Raw genomic sequence first — 14,369 nt, forward strand, 5'->3', positions numbered from 1 at the left:
CAGGCCAGTAGATGGCGATGTCACTTTGTGCAGAAACACGTAATGGGCATAGGCAAATTTGTGTTTTTGTTATCACATAGACGATAATGGGAACATTTTCAAAAACTTGCACCTTAACTAGTTTTTGCACTTGCACTTTAAAACAAAGCTTTTGTTTTCAGGCCGTTGTCGTGTAAATGAATGGCCAAAACTTTTTTTTTTTTTTTTTTTTTGAAAATGGTTTTGTGTAAACACCCTCTTAATGTAAACCATGATCAGTGTTCTTCGTCTAACCATTTGATGTCAAAGGAGCCCATGATATAAAATCTCACATAACTGCATAACGTCTTGTAGTCTCATGTGGACTAAACACACCATTCTAATATATTTCAAACTTGTGCCTCCTCCAGATGTCACTGTGTACAAATTGACTTGAATTTAAGGTCATCACAACTCAGGGGTCAAGCAAAGAACAAGTGTCAATTATGGGTCAAAGGTCAGCATCATTTGTTCACTTTGGGCCGCTGCAGTAAAAAGAACCTAACAGGGGTGTCTAAATGCAAAATGGGGACCGGTTGCTCAAAATATGCTTGCTAAAAAAAGATGGGACCGTTGATTGATTTCACAGCATGCAGCAGAGTGAAGCTAAAGAATGACTTTTGATCTTCAAACTGACTAAATTCTAAAAGATAGGTTTACAAAAGACAAAGGGCAAAAGAAAAGCCCTTCCTATCAGATGTGGATGGGGTCAAAGAAAGGATATTTTCCTCAAGTAAAACTCAAAATGAAATACACCAAAAAACTTCACTTTATATCACTCTATATCAAAGTTTCAAAAACATTCTATGAATGACCAGAATGTCTCTCAATATTTCTAATCCTAGAATTCTCTGCAACCCCACACCATGAAAAAAGCAAATACAGTAAACCATAGATAACAAAATATCAATACAAGTGTACATTTCAAACAAACAACTGACAAATATAAGTTTCAGAACACTGGCCACAAAACAGCTCTTCTGCTTAAATAACTTAAGATAGCAATTAATTTACAAATTCAGAAGGTGTTATCTCACACAAACTCCACCCTATGCAAACTACCACAGATGGAAGTTTATCTCCAACAATACATGCTGAAGACACCCACAGGGACGTGACTGTTACACCCGTGGAAGAAATACCACATCTGTGCTGTACATAGATATGAAATATAGTACCACATCTATATGAAATATGTAAAATATGTTGCTTTACTTACAGTTAAGTATTAATTAACCCCAGATTCTTTATATTATTGTATGCAGGGACACCATAATGGGAGGTTAGGATGATTCCAAGGGCCTGACAAGGGAGAGGGGGCCCAGAACACCAACCATAGCTTAACTACAGCATCTATTTGCACTTGTACACATTTAAGTTTCAATAGCATTATTTCAACTTTTGCTAATTTGTCAATGGAAGTACACTTACTGTACATAGATTCATTTAAATCTAAAAGAAAGAGACTAAGCCAGCAACTCTGGTATTGATTTCATGATAAATTTGTGTGTGTGTGTGTAAATGAACAGTTTATTCATAAAAATGTTTACGTTATTTCTGGATTGATGTCTTATTACCCAATTATCTTAACGCAGCTATTTCTTTTAGCCAATCAAAAGGCGAATTCTAAAGGTATCCGCCCACTTCCTAAATGAATGAAAGATAGATCCGACACAGAGCGTTTTGAGAGGTAGAGTGTTACTCGGTGTTGGGCAGCAAGTAGCTTTCTTAACTTTTATAATCATTTACTTGAATGCGATTAAATAAGTATATCTTCTAGTTAAGAAACTAGATGAGAAACATTTAGAATGGATAGATAGCTGGAAATGGACAGTTGGAAAAGGACAAAAACCGCTCACGACGCCAGAGTCAGTGTTTGTGGAGAGATGAAGACGTCCAGGAGCGGATCAGGTCTCCAGCCTCTCAAAGCTACTGTTCCCTTCACGCTGCACAAACCAGCTTCCGTCACAAATATCACTCCAGGTGAAGTATATTATACACATCAGTATCTATCATGATCTGAGCCACTGGATGTCTATCTTGAAGATCAACAGGAAATATTATGTGACTGTTTGCAACTGCATTAACTTAGTACTTTAACTTGTTTCTTCATGTGCTATAACGATCTAAACGCATACATTATTCCTTTAACCTTAACATTTATGTGCATTTAATCTATATTCAGTTTTCTTCCAGACTTGATTGGTGCATAGCAAGCAACACATCTTCATCACTTTCATCATTAATATTTTAATTATAAACAGTGGCTGTAACGTTATATTTACTTTAAACGATTAAGTTATACTTGTAAGATGAATGGTTTCATTGACATACTGTATCATACTGCATATATATCCCATATGCTGTGGGGACTACATAAAAAATCTGGGATTCCAAAGCAGGAAATAAAGATGCTGTTTTAATACAAAATAATTCATGGAACCAAGAATGTTTATGACATACGGAGAAGAATGAAGAAGAAATATTTCAGTAATCAAATAATACAATTTGTGACACTGATCATGTGAACTCCTTTGTACTAAAGGTCACATTTTCTTGCATCCATTGAAGCACAAGATGTTCATTGAAACATCCCAAGTCATGCTAGAAGACACGATCGTCTGGTTTTGTTCATATCAGACATTCTGGAAATCGTGTTTATCTTTACAGCTCAAATTGTTATTCATATTATATAATAATACTATACTAAATAATAATTAGAAGCAATTTAAGATCTAGATTTAAATTTTTTATTAAAAATGTTTTCTTTGTTTTTCTGTCAATGCAATTTACTGTAATCACTTTGATTTCAGGTGTTTTCAAGCTTTCTTGTTTCCTCAGGTGAAAGGACCAAAGCAGAGTGGCGTTTGAAGACTCCGATCCAGCACACAGTATCTCTGGATGCGATTGTGTGGCCGTACTTGCAAGGCCAATGGCCCAAAGAGGATGACAGACACGGCAGGGAAGACAAAACCACACAGGTGAATGGATGCAAGATCCATAATAAATTCTAGCCCATATTACAAGATGAGTTCAGCTGACTCACCCAGGACAGATGTTAATATCAGTGTAAACGGGGCCATGCAGTACCATGGTATGTATCTGTGGTACTCTCTGACACCATCATTGTACCATGGTTTGCTCAAACTAGGTTACATCACATCCTATGATTTACTGCAATCCTAATGAACTTTAATCCTCAGCTCCGATGTGAAGGGAAGTGGGTGCATCAGCTTTTCTCATTTTTTAAATATCATCTGTTTTCTGTTCCTCAAGACTGTTTGACCCATTTACTTATGAAATTGCCTTATATTTTAGTCTCTCTAAAAATGGTTTTATTTGCAAGTGTAGCTGGTTAATAGCAAAATGTCTAATTGTAAGTGTTCACTAAAAATTCTGTCAACCTTGTGAGTAAAACAAGGATGTAACCAAATGGGTTGAATTTTAATTTCATGCCGACTTTAAAAGCAAGATAAAAATGCACCATGAAAGTAGTCTGTATGACTAGTGCAATATTCCAAAGTCATGAGGAACAGATGATAATATGTTCTGAACAAGAGTCTTAAAATGTAGTTTTATGTGATTTATAATGTTATTTTTCTAAAAGACACCACACACATGGTTAGCTGGAGCTGAAACATCAGCTGTTGGATTTCACAAACGTTCAGCATCATGGGGAAATTCAGAATGTCTCCAGGATGGAAGTGACGTGTGTGCAGATTCATATGTAAGTCTCATTGCACAATAAATAAAATTGAAAATTGCATGAAATTATAGTTCATGTGTGGTTGCGTGTACTGTGAGTCATGTAAGATACTGTATATCTACATCGCACTATATGCATTTCTATATTGTATGTGGGGAAGAAAATGTCTGCTGTTTCTTTTCTATCCTTACACTATTTATGTTTCTAAGATTTTCAAGCTGAAACAACAACTACAACAGAAGAAAAGGTCAGGCGTTCTGGTTGGCAATCAAGAAAAACTGCCCAACCAACATCAGGTACTAATACAATAAACACATACTGTCATTCTCTTTTTCAAACACTTTTATGCTCCCCGGTTCCTTATTCCCAATCCTCATTTCTTTTTTCAACCTAAACAGATCAAATGGAGCTAATTGAAATTGTGGTAAAATGCTGTAAAAAGTATGCCATGTATGCACTACTGGCATCGCTTGCAGAATTACAAAAATCAAGCTTAATTAAAAAAAAATAAAGCATATTTGCAAACGCATCAAGGCCTTATGAATATTCTTATCTACACAACAATCATTTGGGGGAGATAAACCCATGGATGGTGTACTTGCAGCAGTCAATGAACAATAAACTGGCTTAAGAGAATGTACTTTGACAAAAAAAATCTTACAAACATCACTGAAATTGGTGCTTTTTACACTGAAAATAGCAGTATGTATTTTGCACTATGTAAGTGTAAATAGTGGCAGATACTATTTGTACCTCAGTGAACTGTAGTGAAATCTATATCATTGCATGTCATGTATCAAAATATTGCAACATATTAACGTAAAATTAGAATATAACTCTGGTTGTATTATAGTTTAGGGAAGCACATTCTTAGTTGCACCAAAAGCTTCTAGACGCTCATAAAATTCAAATGAGTTCGGTGGTCTGCGGGTGAAGCCTTCAAGTGCACTAAAGTGCCATATTCTGACACATGTACACAAATGTTAGAGGAAGTGTGGAGGATTGCAAAAAGTAACAGGAAGAGTGCTTGTATCAAAAACTCTTCTGCTTTAAACACATGCTGTCCAGCTGTAAACACTTCCTACGGTTACTACAGTTTCACAGTTTTATTACAGTTTCTTGATCTTATTTGATTGTGTATTATGGTTTTTAATTTCAGTTTAGTTTTAGGTAGATATAATGGTATTTTGTTATGCCTGTTGTTTTTGTTAGTTTTTATGCATTACAACATACTGTTGCACCAAATTCTAGGCCAACAATCTGCAACATCACACGCGTAGCACTTTTATCAGATGTGTTCTGTAAATTTGGTATTTAAGCAAACTTCAAGGTTTTATTAGTCCCCTGTATAAGAACGCAGCATACTGCAGTACTCGCTGTCCATGAAATGTGTGATAAATATCCCTTGGTGGCTATATTTACCAGTTTTTGTAACATCCTTTATTCATATCCAGGGCAGTTGTGATTCAACAGCATAAACTGGACCCACTCAGGTACACACTGGAGAATTTTCAAGGTTCATACCATATAGACTTTGAGATGTATATCTATTCAAGAGTTTTGTTTGAGGCTGTTGATTTTGTTGCAAACTGTGATAGGCTGTTTTATACAGTATGTTGATAAAGCTCTTCCTTTCTGTGTAATTTTGTTAAATATACAAACTAAAACCTGGCTTGGGAGATCATTTAATCAGACCATGCAGCAAGAATTGAAAATATATATTTTTTGAAAACTTCTTTTTGTGTTTTTGTTTTCGTCTCATGCCAACATTGTCTTAAAGTTTTAGCATGAAATGAAGTGTAATGTATGAGATGTTCTAATTTGCAGTTTTAAACGTATTGCATGCTTTTAAAGTGTGTTTGTTTGTGGTTCACTTACATTATAGGCATTATGTGGCTAGTGGTTCTCCAAATTTTCTAGCCACTCAGCATTTTCACTGGCCACAATTTTGTTGTTGGGAAATTACGTTTTATATGACTGAAGTTACTACATACTAAAATTTATTTAAATTGATTTCCATGTTATTTTAAAGGGCATTTTTCCCTAACTGTATTAAATGCATACGTCATCTTTCATATCTCATTCTTACATTTTATGAATAATTTCACTTAATATAATGTCAATATAGGGTGCTTCCCAATCAAATGAAATCAGTATTAACAAAGCCTATCTTTCCACTGCAGAAGAAACAGAAGCAGCTGAAGTGTCATTTAGATACATTTACATGGACAGTTTAATGAAGCTGAAATGTAGCATGAATGCATTTACACTGCAAAATTATAACTGCATAAATAATGTTATGAGCTTGTTTTAAATCAGTTTTCTTTTAAATAAACAAATATGAAATGCAAAGATAAGCTACTTTTAAATATGAAAGTAAACCGCCAGTAGGTGGCAGCATGTACACGATTCGTTCTGACGTCTGATTCAATTAAGAATGAAGCAAGTGCCTGTCTTTATGAATGGACCACTGAATCTTTGACTCAAATGAGTAATTCAAAAACGCAAATTGTTCAGTAACGAAACACTGCTGTTTTGCTCAGAGATGCGCGACTACTCTGCTGTGATCTTTGGAACTATTTTCGTTAACCAAATCAAGCAAAAATGTCAACATTGACAATATTGTACTAAAATATATATTGACTATTCATCTGAACTCTTGTATAAAATCAAAAATTTGCAATCGTGGTTTTCCGGGAAAACTTAACTCTCTTGGTCGTGTCATGCTGCTTAATTAGGCTACAAGTTATAAATATAAAAACTAAGTTACATTTTTACCGCAGTATGTTTCTTCTGTGTGCAGTTGCGTTCATTTGTTTTGATTTCTCAACGAGATTGTTCACATACAGACAGACTTTGTGAGCCTCAACCGACCTTGTTACTTGTTGATTACCTTGTTGATTAGGTTGACCTTGTTGATTTATCCATTATCGATTGCCGTTTACACCGAATGTAATTTCAGTGCATCCCTAATTAGTTGTTTTAGTCACATCAGTTGTCTTTCACTCGCCCCTTCAAAAAATCCACTTGTCCTATACAAGCATTAATTTTGAGCTCTGTTACTGTAGGCTATACAAAATTTAACCCGCCAAAGTGGCTAGTGGGAGTAACCATATGACGGGGTGTGGGGTTTTAATGTCAAGTCCTGATTATAGGTAGGAAACATAGGAGACCTAAAACCCTAAATGCTCTTGCAATTAAAACAATTTAAAAAAACATACAAAAAATGATTAACGCAAATATAGATGTATTTGTGAAAATACCAAAAGGTTTCTTGGATGGTTATGTTTAGTGTTAGAGCGGTGGCTTTCAACCTGGGAGCCGGGGCCAACTAAGGAGGCTGAGCAAAACACTAGTATATAAAAAATTATTATTGTGCATTTTTTTTTTTTTTCTCCTCATCACAATTGAATCATTGTTAATGAATTCAATATTTAAATACTCCCAGTTTCTGTTAATAAAGTTTAAAAAAAAAAAAAAAAAAAAATCTGGGAATAATTGGGGATAGAAAATATTATTAGATAATTAGAATAAAAAGCCATTGTAATAATACTAATACCAATATTGTGTTTCTTCTCTCCTCAGTCCCCTGCTCTATTAATCCCATCTGCATCATTGACTCGACTGCCGTCACGTCTGCGTCAAAGTGAAGAGAGACTAGATCAGGAGCTGGAGAAAGTCTTCACACATCAATCATCAGTTCACCACTGTGGAGTATGTCTAACACTTTTTTTTTTTTTTTTTTTAATTAAACACTTTATCACTATTTTAACTGATTGTGAAGGCTGATATGATGCAAAGTTGCATATTCAAACTTGCACGACTGGAAACCTTCATGTAACTTCTTTTTTTTTTTTTTTTTTTTTTTAAAGCTATATGAGGTTCCTGATGGCCACAGGGCTCCTGTTCCTCACCTGTGTTCCAAGAGTGGATTTCAGATTGGGTCTTCCTGTGTAGCTTCCCACTCTTCTTCTTCCTCATCCACATCTTGCTCTCCACAGCGCCCTCTAGATCTTGAAACTGGTAGGTCTCTTATTTTGAAACTCTAGTTTATGTCACCACCATATTATTCCTGTCAAAAATTTAACTATATATTAGGGTGACCAGATGTCCACGTTTTCTGGACACAGTTTGGTTTTTGGTGTCCTGTGCCTGGAAATGTACCGGTTTTTCAGCACATTCAAAACGCTCTTTAAATGCCCTGCAAAAACTCCTGGCCAGCATACCCTGCTGGTTACCCGAGCAAGTTTTACTGTTTCTATGTACTTTATAACAGGGCTTTTTGTGATTAAATTTGTGATTGTTTTGCGTACAATTTTAAAATGTTCCCAAACATTCCGCTCTCACAACACTGTAATCATAAAGGGACGGTTCACCCAAAAACTCAGCCAAGATTTTTTTCCATCATATACTTGCCTTACTTAGATATTTTGAAGAATGTGGGTAACCAAGCCACTGACTTCCATGGGATTTTTATTTTTTTTTGTCAATGGCTACCAGCAACTGTTTGGTTACCAACATTCTTCAGAATATCTTCTTTTGTGTTCAACAGAAGAAAGAAACTCAGAAACTTGCAGATATTTGAACAACTTAAGGGTGAGTAAGTGATGACAAAATTTTCATTTTTGGGTGAACTACCCTTTAACTATATCACATAGGTGAAAATACGCGATATGAATATATATATATATATATATATTCATATCGCGTATTTTCACCTATGTGATATAGTTAGTTAAAAATAAATAAATAATATATATATATATATATATATATATATATATATATATATATATATATATATATTATTTATTTATTTATTTTTTAATGAAAAGAAAAGGACCATTTTCACATACTGCGATGAGGCATTTCCACCATTATTAACATTGTAAATCTACCAATAGATTTTGTTTTCTAAAAATGTTACATACATTTATAATGCTATACTGAGAATCTCAGATATATGAAAAGGGTCCATTACACTAGCAACAATTCAGTTTGCAGAAAGCACATACTTTTTGCTCAAAATGAACTTAAACTGCAAAATAATAATCCTAATTAGGCATGGTAAAATCCATTTTTAAAAAGCGTAAACAACATTTGAAAAGTTAAAAAGGTGTATTTATCATATACAGTATTTTCACAGTTTGTAGACGTATTAAATACAATTAGAAAATGTAAAAAAAAATTATATACACTTTTGTTCATATGTTTTGTTATAATTTTATTACACTCTTGTTTTTATCTGTTTGCTATTTGCAACTATTTTACCAAGTGTGATTCTTCACCCCCCAAAATATAATTATTAATCTATATGAAACCCACAACCATTAAAAAACTTGCAAACATGTATTGTCCCCATTTTTAATTCATTGATAATAACAAGTAAGATTTCAAGTAAAGTATATTTTGACTACTGAACTGGTACACGTTCATAAATCTGGTCACCTTCCTATGTATCTTTAATTTGAACTGACTGTGATACTGCTCTGTCCTCAGTTGAAGAGGTCAACTCGTGTATCGTGATGCTGTCCTCATCACCACGGCCCAATAACAGCTACTGCTTTCAGAGAGATCCACCAGAGGGTTGTGAAAGAATCCGAGTGTGTGAAGAGAACGTGTAAGTAGGCATACCATGCTAGAATGTTATGTGGTTATGTACATATATAATGCTATTCTCAATCTGAGTGGTTAACTCTGTATTGACATTGTGCATCTTCTGTCATCCCCCTCCCCCCAATCCTCTAATTAAGCCTTCCATGTTTGGATCAAGTGTACGTGTCCTCCTGCCCTGACCCCAACAAAGTGAACTTCACCACACACACAGGCTCAGCCTTCTGCCCTGTCAATCTCCCGAAGCCCCTCATACCTCCAGTGGACTTCCTGATTTGCAGCCTCTCAGTTTCTCCAGGGTCCTGCTGGGTGGGACAGTGATGAGTTAGTAAGAAAAGAAAAACCGGTGAAATCAGCATCTGCGTGAGAGAGATAGAAAGCGACTGTCTTTAAAAACAATCAGTTCTTTGGTGTTTAATATTGAGTTTTGCTAATTGTAATAAGAGAATACCAGATTTCTTTGTGGCTCAGAGAGAGTGCTGAAAATATCCAGTTGGAATGGCCGGCTTGATAGATTTATGGTTTAATAATTTGGGCAGTTTTATAAGGAAAAGTCTGTCATTTATAGACCGTGAATGTTGAATAGGGCAGTTTATATATATAAAATTGAATGGTACTATTAAGGCAATGATTGTATTTTTAAATCTGCATTTTACCACCTACTTCAAAAAAAAAAAAAAACATAGCAAATGTATTATTTTTTTAATATGTACTTTAGTTATATTTTATTTTGATTTATTGAAAGGTTTATTGAAGAAAGTATCTGGGTGGATTATAACAATCATAGACCATTTCAGTAGGTACTGTATATTCATGTTCTTTGATTTGAGGTGAATGTCACAGTCATGGTACATTTACATTCACAGTTGTTTTTTTCTTTCTTTTGTCTAATGAATGTTTACATTGTATACCTTGAACATATGAATATTTTTATGTTTGTATAGATTAATCTGTACATGAATGTAATATTAGTTAACACGTCTGTATTGTTTGCACATTTTTTTTAAATTTTTTGCTAAAGATAAGCTATAGAATGTTAATGGTGACATTATCTGACTTCAAGTATTTCTTTATTCAATACGTTCATTGCACACATGATGTGTGTTGCTATTTTAAGCTTTGGTTGAAATTCTTTATGTTCAGATGAGTTAGTTTGGACTACTTGCCTTCCCGTTGGAAATTACTTGGGGAAACTACATGCACATTGATGATACATATTGTTTTATTCTTTTCTTTCTATAGATCACTTAAATTCTTCCATGTCTGTAGTATGTTTTGACACCAATAAAGTAGAATTGAGCATGACTGAATGTCTGTTCTGATATTATGAGAAACAACATGCTGTGATTTTGACTGTCAAGATTATCAAAAGAAAATTAAGTGCTACTTTCATGTCATCAAGTAATGTGGTTTATAGTATATGTAGCAAACGAGATGTTTAAAAAAAAAAAATTCAGTTTCATACCTGCTGCTCCTACCTTGCCAGATTTCACATATTTTCATTACATGACACGATATAATTTATTAATCGTTGTCTAGCACTAGTTTTAAAACCATTTAAGTTAAGAACTTCCTAAAAATAGTTTCGGATAACAGATTATTCAAATGAAACTATACATATCTCAGAGCTTTTTGCTAAATAATTTAGTTATATATGTATATATAAAACTAATTATTTAGCAAAAATAAACCACTAGTGTTGGTGAACTGTCGATATATATAGCGGCAGTTCACCAACACTAGTGGTTTATTTTGGTTTGGCCACAAGAGTAGGTTATTTCAATTGTACAAGGACGAATATTATGGAATGTTACCCGCGGACGCCCTCTGCAGCCAGAACAGTCAGGCATCCCTCTACACTCCGCTCCAGAAACACAGCAGAGCGTACGAACACCATCAGATCTCTCGTTAATCCTGCTCTCTCTCTCTATATATATTTCGGGAGTTTGACATGCTGAATACCGTACTGAAACAATTGAAAAGCCACCCGGCTGTAAGTATTTCAGATCACTTTTTGCTGATGCTTCTGTCTGTTCATAACGATTCATTCATTCTCAAATTATGCCTCAGAATCGTTTATTCAGGCGTTGGCTGTGTCGTAAATACATCCTCACCCGCTGCTTGAGGGGTATATTTAATACAAATATGTTTGATTTAAAAGGCAAACAGTGTATTGAATTGCCGCAGTGGGGAGTAAACATGGATTTCATGTTATTTCATTCACAATGATGAGATATTCTGGTCATTCTGTGATATGGTAAGGATATTGGCATTGATCAAATATTGATCAAATGGTTTTCAGTCTATACATTGTGTACGTGATTTCCCATATAACACCAGTGGCTGAGCACGTATGCAGGCTATAGGGCGCGTTATCTGTTATATATGGCTGTGCACTGTTCAGCAGCTGTCAAGGACATTGAGGTGAAATCAGTTGTGCCTCTTTTAAGTCATTTACCTTAACAGCTTTCTATCGAGATTTGCAAGACTTAAGCCTAAAATAGTATAGAACATATTCTGGTATGCGAAGGAATTCGGACATTTATGTATTTTGAAATAGCCCTGTGGTTAATCGGACAAATTTCATCATACGTATTTGGTTGTACAGTAGCCTATCTAATACGCAGCTGCAGTAGTACTGGATTTGTAATATACTCTAAATATCAAAGAAATTAGCTTTCCGCTTGTAGATGATCGGAATCAACATAAAACCCGTTGTTAATTCCCTCAGAGAAGCATGGCGATGTCTCAATACCTAGTGAACTGCCTACATATACTGCATTAAAGGGGTCATTCTTGGAAACATACCTTTTCCGGTTTGATAAAGTGCAGGTGAAAAAACAACCTTGCTTACCCAACTGATTGATTACATTGATAATTGCAAACTTTTTTTTTATTACAAGTTTTCTAAAATATTAGGTTTAGATATGCAAATGAGTCATTATTTAATGAAATATGCTCTAATTTGCATAAATTCTAGTACAAAAATCTAAACACTGGATGATGTCAGTTTCAAAATTCTTGTTTCATTTTCTTGATATATTAGTGTCAAAAATTTTACAGAGGGAATTTTGGTTTTCTCATTTTTGTCACTCCACAATTCAGAAAATGCTTAGAACGGATTACTTAGAGGATTAAAATGTTGTATATAATCAAGCAAATTATAGGCTATATGAACAAATCCCTCTGTAAAAACCTTCAGGATATATACAGGAATAAAAATGTAAAGTTTGGTGTGTGTAAGTGCTACTGAAGTGGAGATTTATGGCTCAGTGTAGGAGAAAAAACTCATTTTGAGAAAACGGCCTTTAAAAAATATGCATTTTAATTTAAATCTATTGACACAAATAGATAAAGTGCTATAAAAGAAACACTTAACAGTGTTTTTTGGATGTTTTCTTTTCACTAGTCCGAAAAAACACTTTATGAAAAACCAAAAAGCCCAAAATCTCAAACTTGACAGGTGCATGAAAAAACAATGTTTTAAAAAAAAAAAACATTCATGTATGTGTGTATGTATGTATGTAGGCCTATATCTCAAACTAAATCATGAAACTTTTGACAGTCTTTTACAGTTTACTTTGATATTAAAAGCTTTTTTTGAAGAGAATTGAATGCTGATACAGTATTTGTAAACATGATTATATTATTTTTAATGAATACTATTTAACTGAATTAACAAATATGATGATAACAGGTTTGACCCCTAAAATATATTTAAGTCTTTTATTTTATGGACTGCATAACATGGAGGTTATTGGTTGTTCAGCTTTTTTGTCATTTTTTTAGCCATTTATTTATAATTCTGTCTCTCTTTGAAGTTGATTCCTCTCTTCATCTTCATCGGTGGTGGAGCGGCCATGTCTATGCTTTACCTGGGCCGCCTTGCGCTAAAGAACCCTGACTGCTCGTGAGTACCCTTTTCATTACATTATCAAACAGGCAAAAGTCTTTAGATTCAGAGTATGAGTGACTGAAATTTGTGCACAGATGGGATCGCAAGAACAACCCAGAGCCTTGGAACAAACTGGGGCCAAATGACCAGTACAAGGTGAAAACAACATTCATGTTGACTTTTTGGCCATTCCTGTGTCCATCTTTGTATGTCCATCTATGTTTAGCTAATATAGTCTGTTAAGCCTATAATAACCTTACAAAAAGTCCCATTTGGTACATTTTGTTAGTGTAATAATATGTAATAATATAATTTAACCCATAACCTATTACCCACAGCTCTTCGCTGTCAACATGGACTACTCTAAACTGAAGAAGGACAGGCCTGACTTCTGAGCAGAGCCCAGTGAATCAGCTTTGTGTGTTAAACACTGCACTTTCAAGTCTAACACGTCATCAGATACCAGATCTTATCTGTGAATGTGAACCCCCATTTTTAAATTATTAAAAAAACCAAAAGGGAGCACATACACAAGCTGTATGATCTGAATGTCTATCTTTTGACAGAAACAATATTTTGTACAGATACAAATACTGACACATCAAGGGAAACTGCATCATCAAACCTGTATCAATATAATTTGTGCTGATCTTACTGTTATCCAAATAAACATGACAGACAGCAATAATAGAAGTGTGTGTGTGTGTGTGTGTGTGTGTGTGAAGCATCCAGTTAGATGATTTTATGGAAGACTTTTAAAAATCCCCTTTGTGAAAAATACTTCAGTTGCCGTAACATGGCCGCAGCAGGCGCAGTGATATCACGCAGCGCATGTGGAAATAGATATGTACATTTCCTGAAGAAAATGTGAGTGGTGCTTGCCATGGCATTTTACTGCGCCTGCTGCGGCCATGTTACGGCAGCAAACTTCCTTGATGATTACGCCGGAATGGGAGTATAGTTCCTAATCATATCGGCCTAGAAAATCGCAACTTTTCATTTTCCGCCAGTCTTAGTACACGATAGAACTACAGAAGAGTCAAGTTTTAAATAGGAAAAATATCGAAACTCTTTGGTCATTTTTGAATGCGATGCTACTGGGCTAATCGGATTCAATGATCTATGCTAAGCTATGCT

The 14,369-nt window shown here is 34.7% G+C and overlaps 2 protein-coding genes across 2 annotated transcripts; both read left to right on the forward strand.

Moving 5' to 3' along the window:
• Positions 1–1,663: 1,663 nt before the first annotated feature.
• fam117ab (family with sequence similarity 117 member Ab) lies at positions 1,664–10,760 on the forward strand. The gene is made up of 8 exons (XM_058792625.1): positions 1,664–2,001; positions 2,860–2,999; positions 3,626–3,745; positions 3,934–4,020; positions 7,310–7,438; positions 7,597–7,747; positions 9,224–9,344; positions 9,478–10,760. The coding sequence occupies exons 1-8, from the start codon at positions 1,845–1,847 to the stop codon at positions 9,656–9,658; spliced, it is 1,086 nt and encodes a 361-aa protein (XP_058648608.1). The 5' UTR covers positions 1,664–1,844; the 3' UTR covers positions 9,659–10,760.
• Positions 10,761–11,137: 377 nt separating this feature from the next.
• Positions 11,138–13,909, forward strand: ndufa4b (NDUFA4 mitochondrial complex associated b). Its single transcript, XM_058794126.1, has 4 exons — positions 11,138–11,330; positions 13,159–13,247; positions 13,328–13,388; positions 13,571–13,909. The coding sequence occupies exons 1-4, from the start codon at positions 11,289–11,291 to the stop codon at positions 13,625–13,627; spliced, it is 249 nt and encodes an 82-aa protein (XP_058650109.1). The 5' UTR covers positions 11,138–11,288; the 3' UTR covers positions 13,628–13,909.
• Positions 13,910–14,369: the final 460 nt, after the last annotated feature.

The sequence above is a fragment of the Onychostoma macrolepis genome, chromosome 12 (genome assembly GCF_012432095.1).
Source record: "Onychostoma macrolepis isolate SWU-2019 chromosome 12, ASM1243209v1, whole genome shotgun sequence".
In the NCBI taxonomy this organism is placed as follows: domain Eukaryota; kingdom Metazoa; phylum Chordata; class Actinopteri; order Cypriniformes; family Cyprinidae; genus Onychostoma; species Onychostoma macrolepis.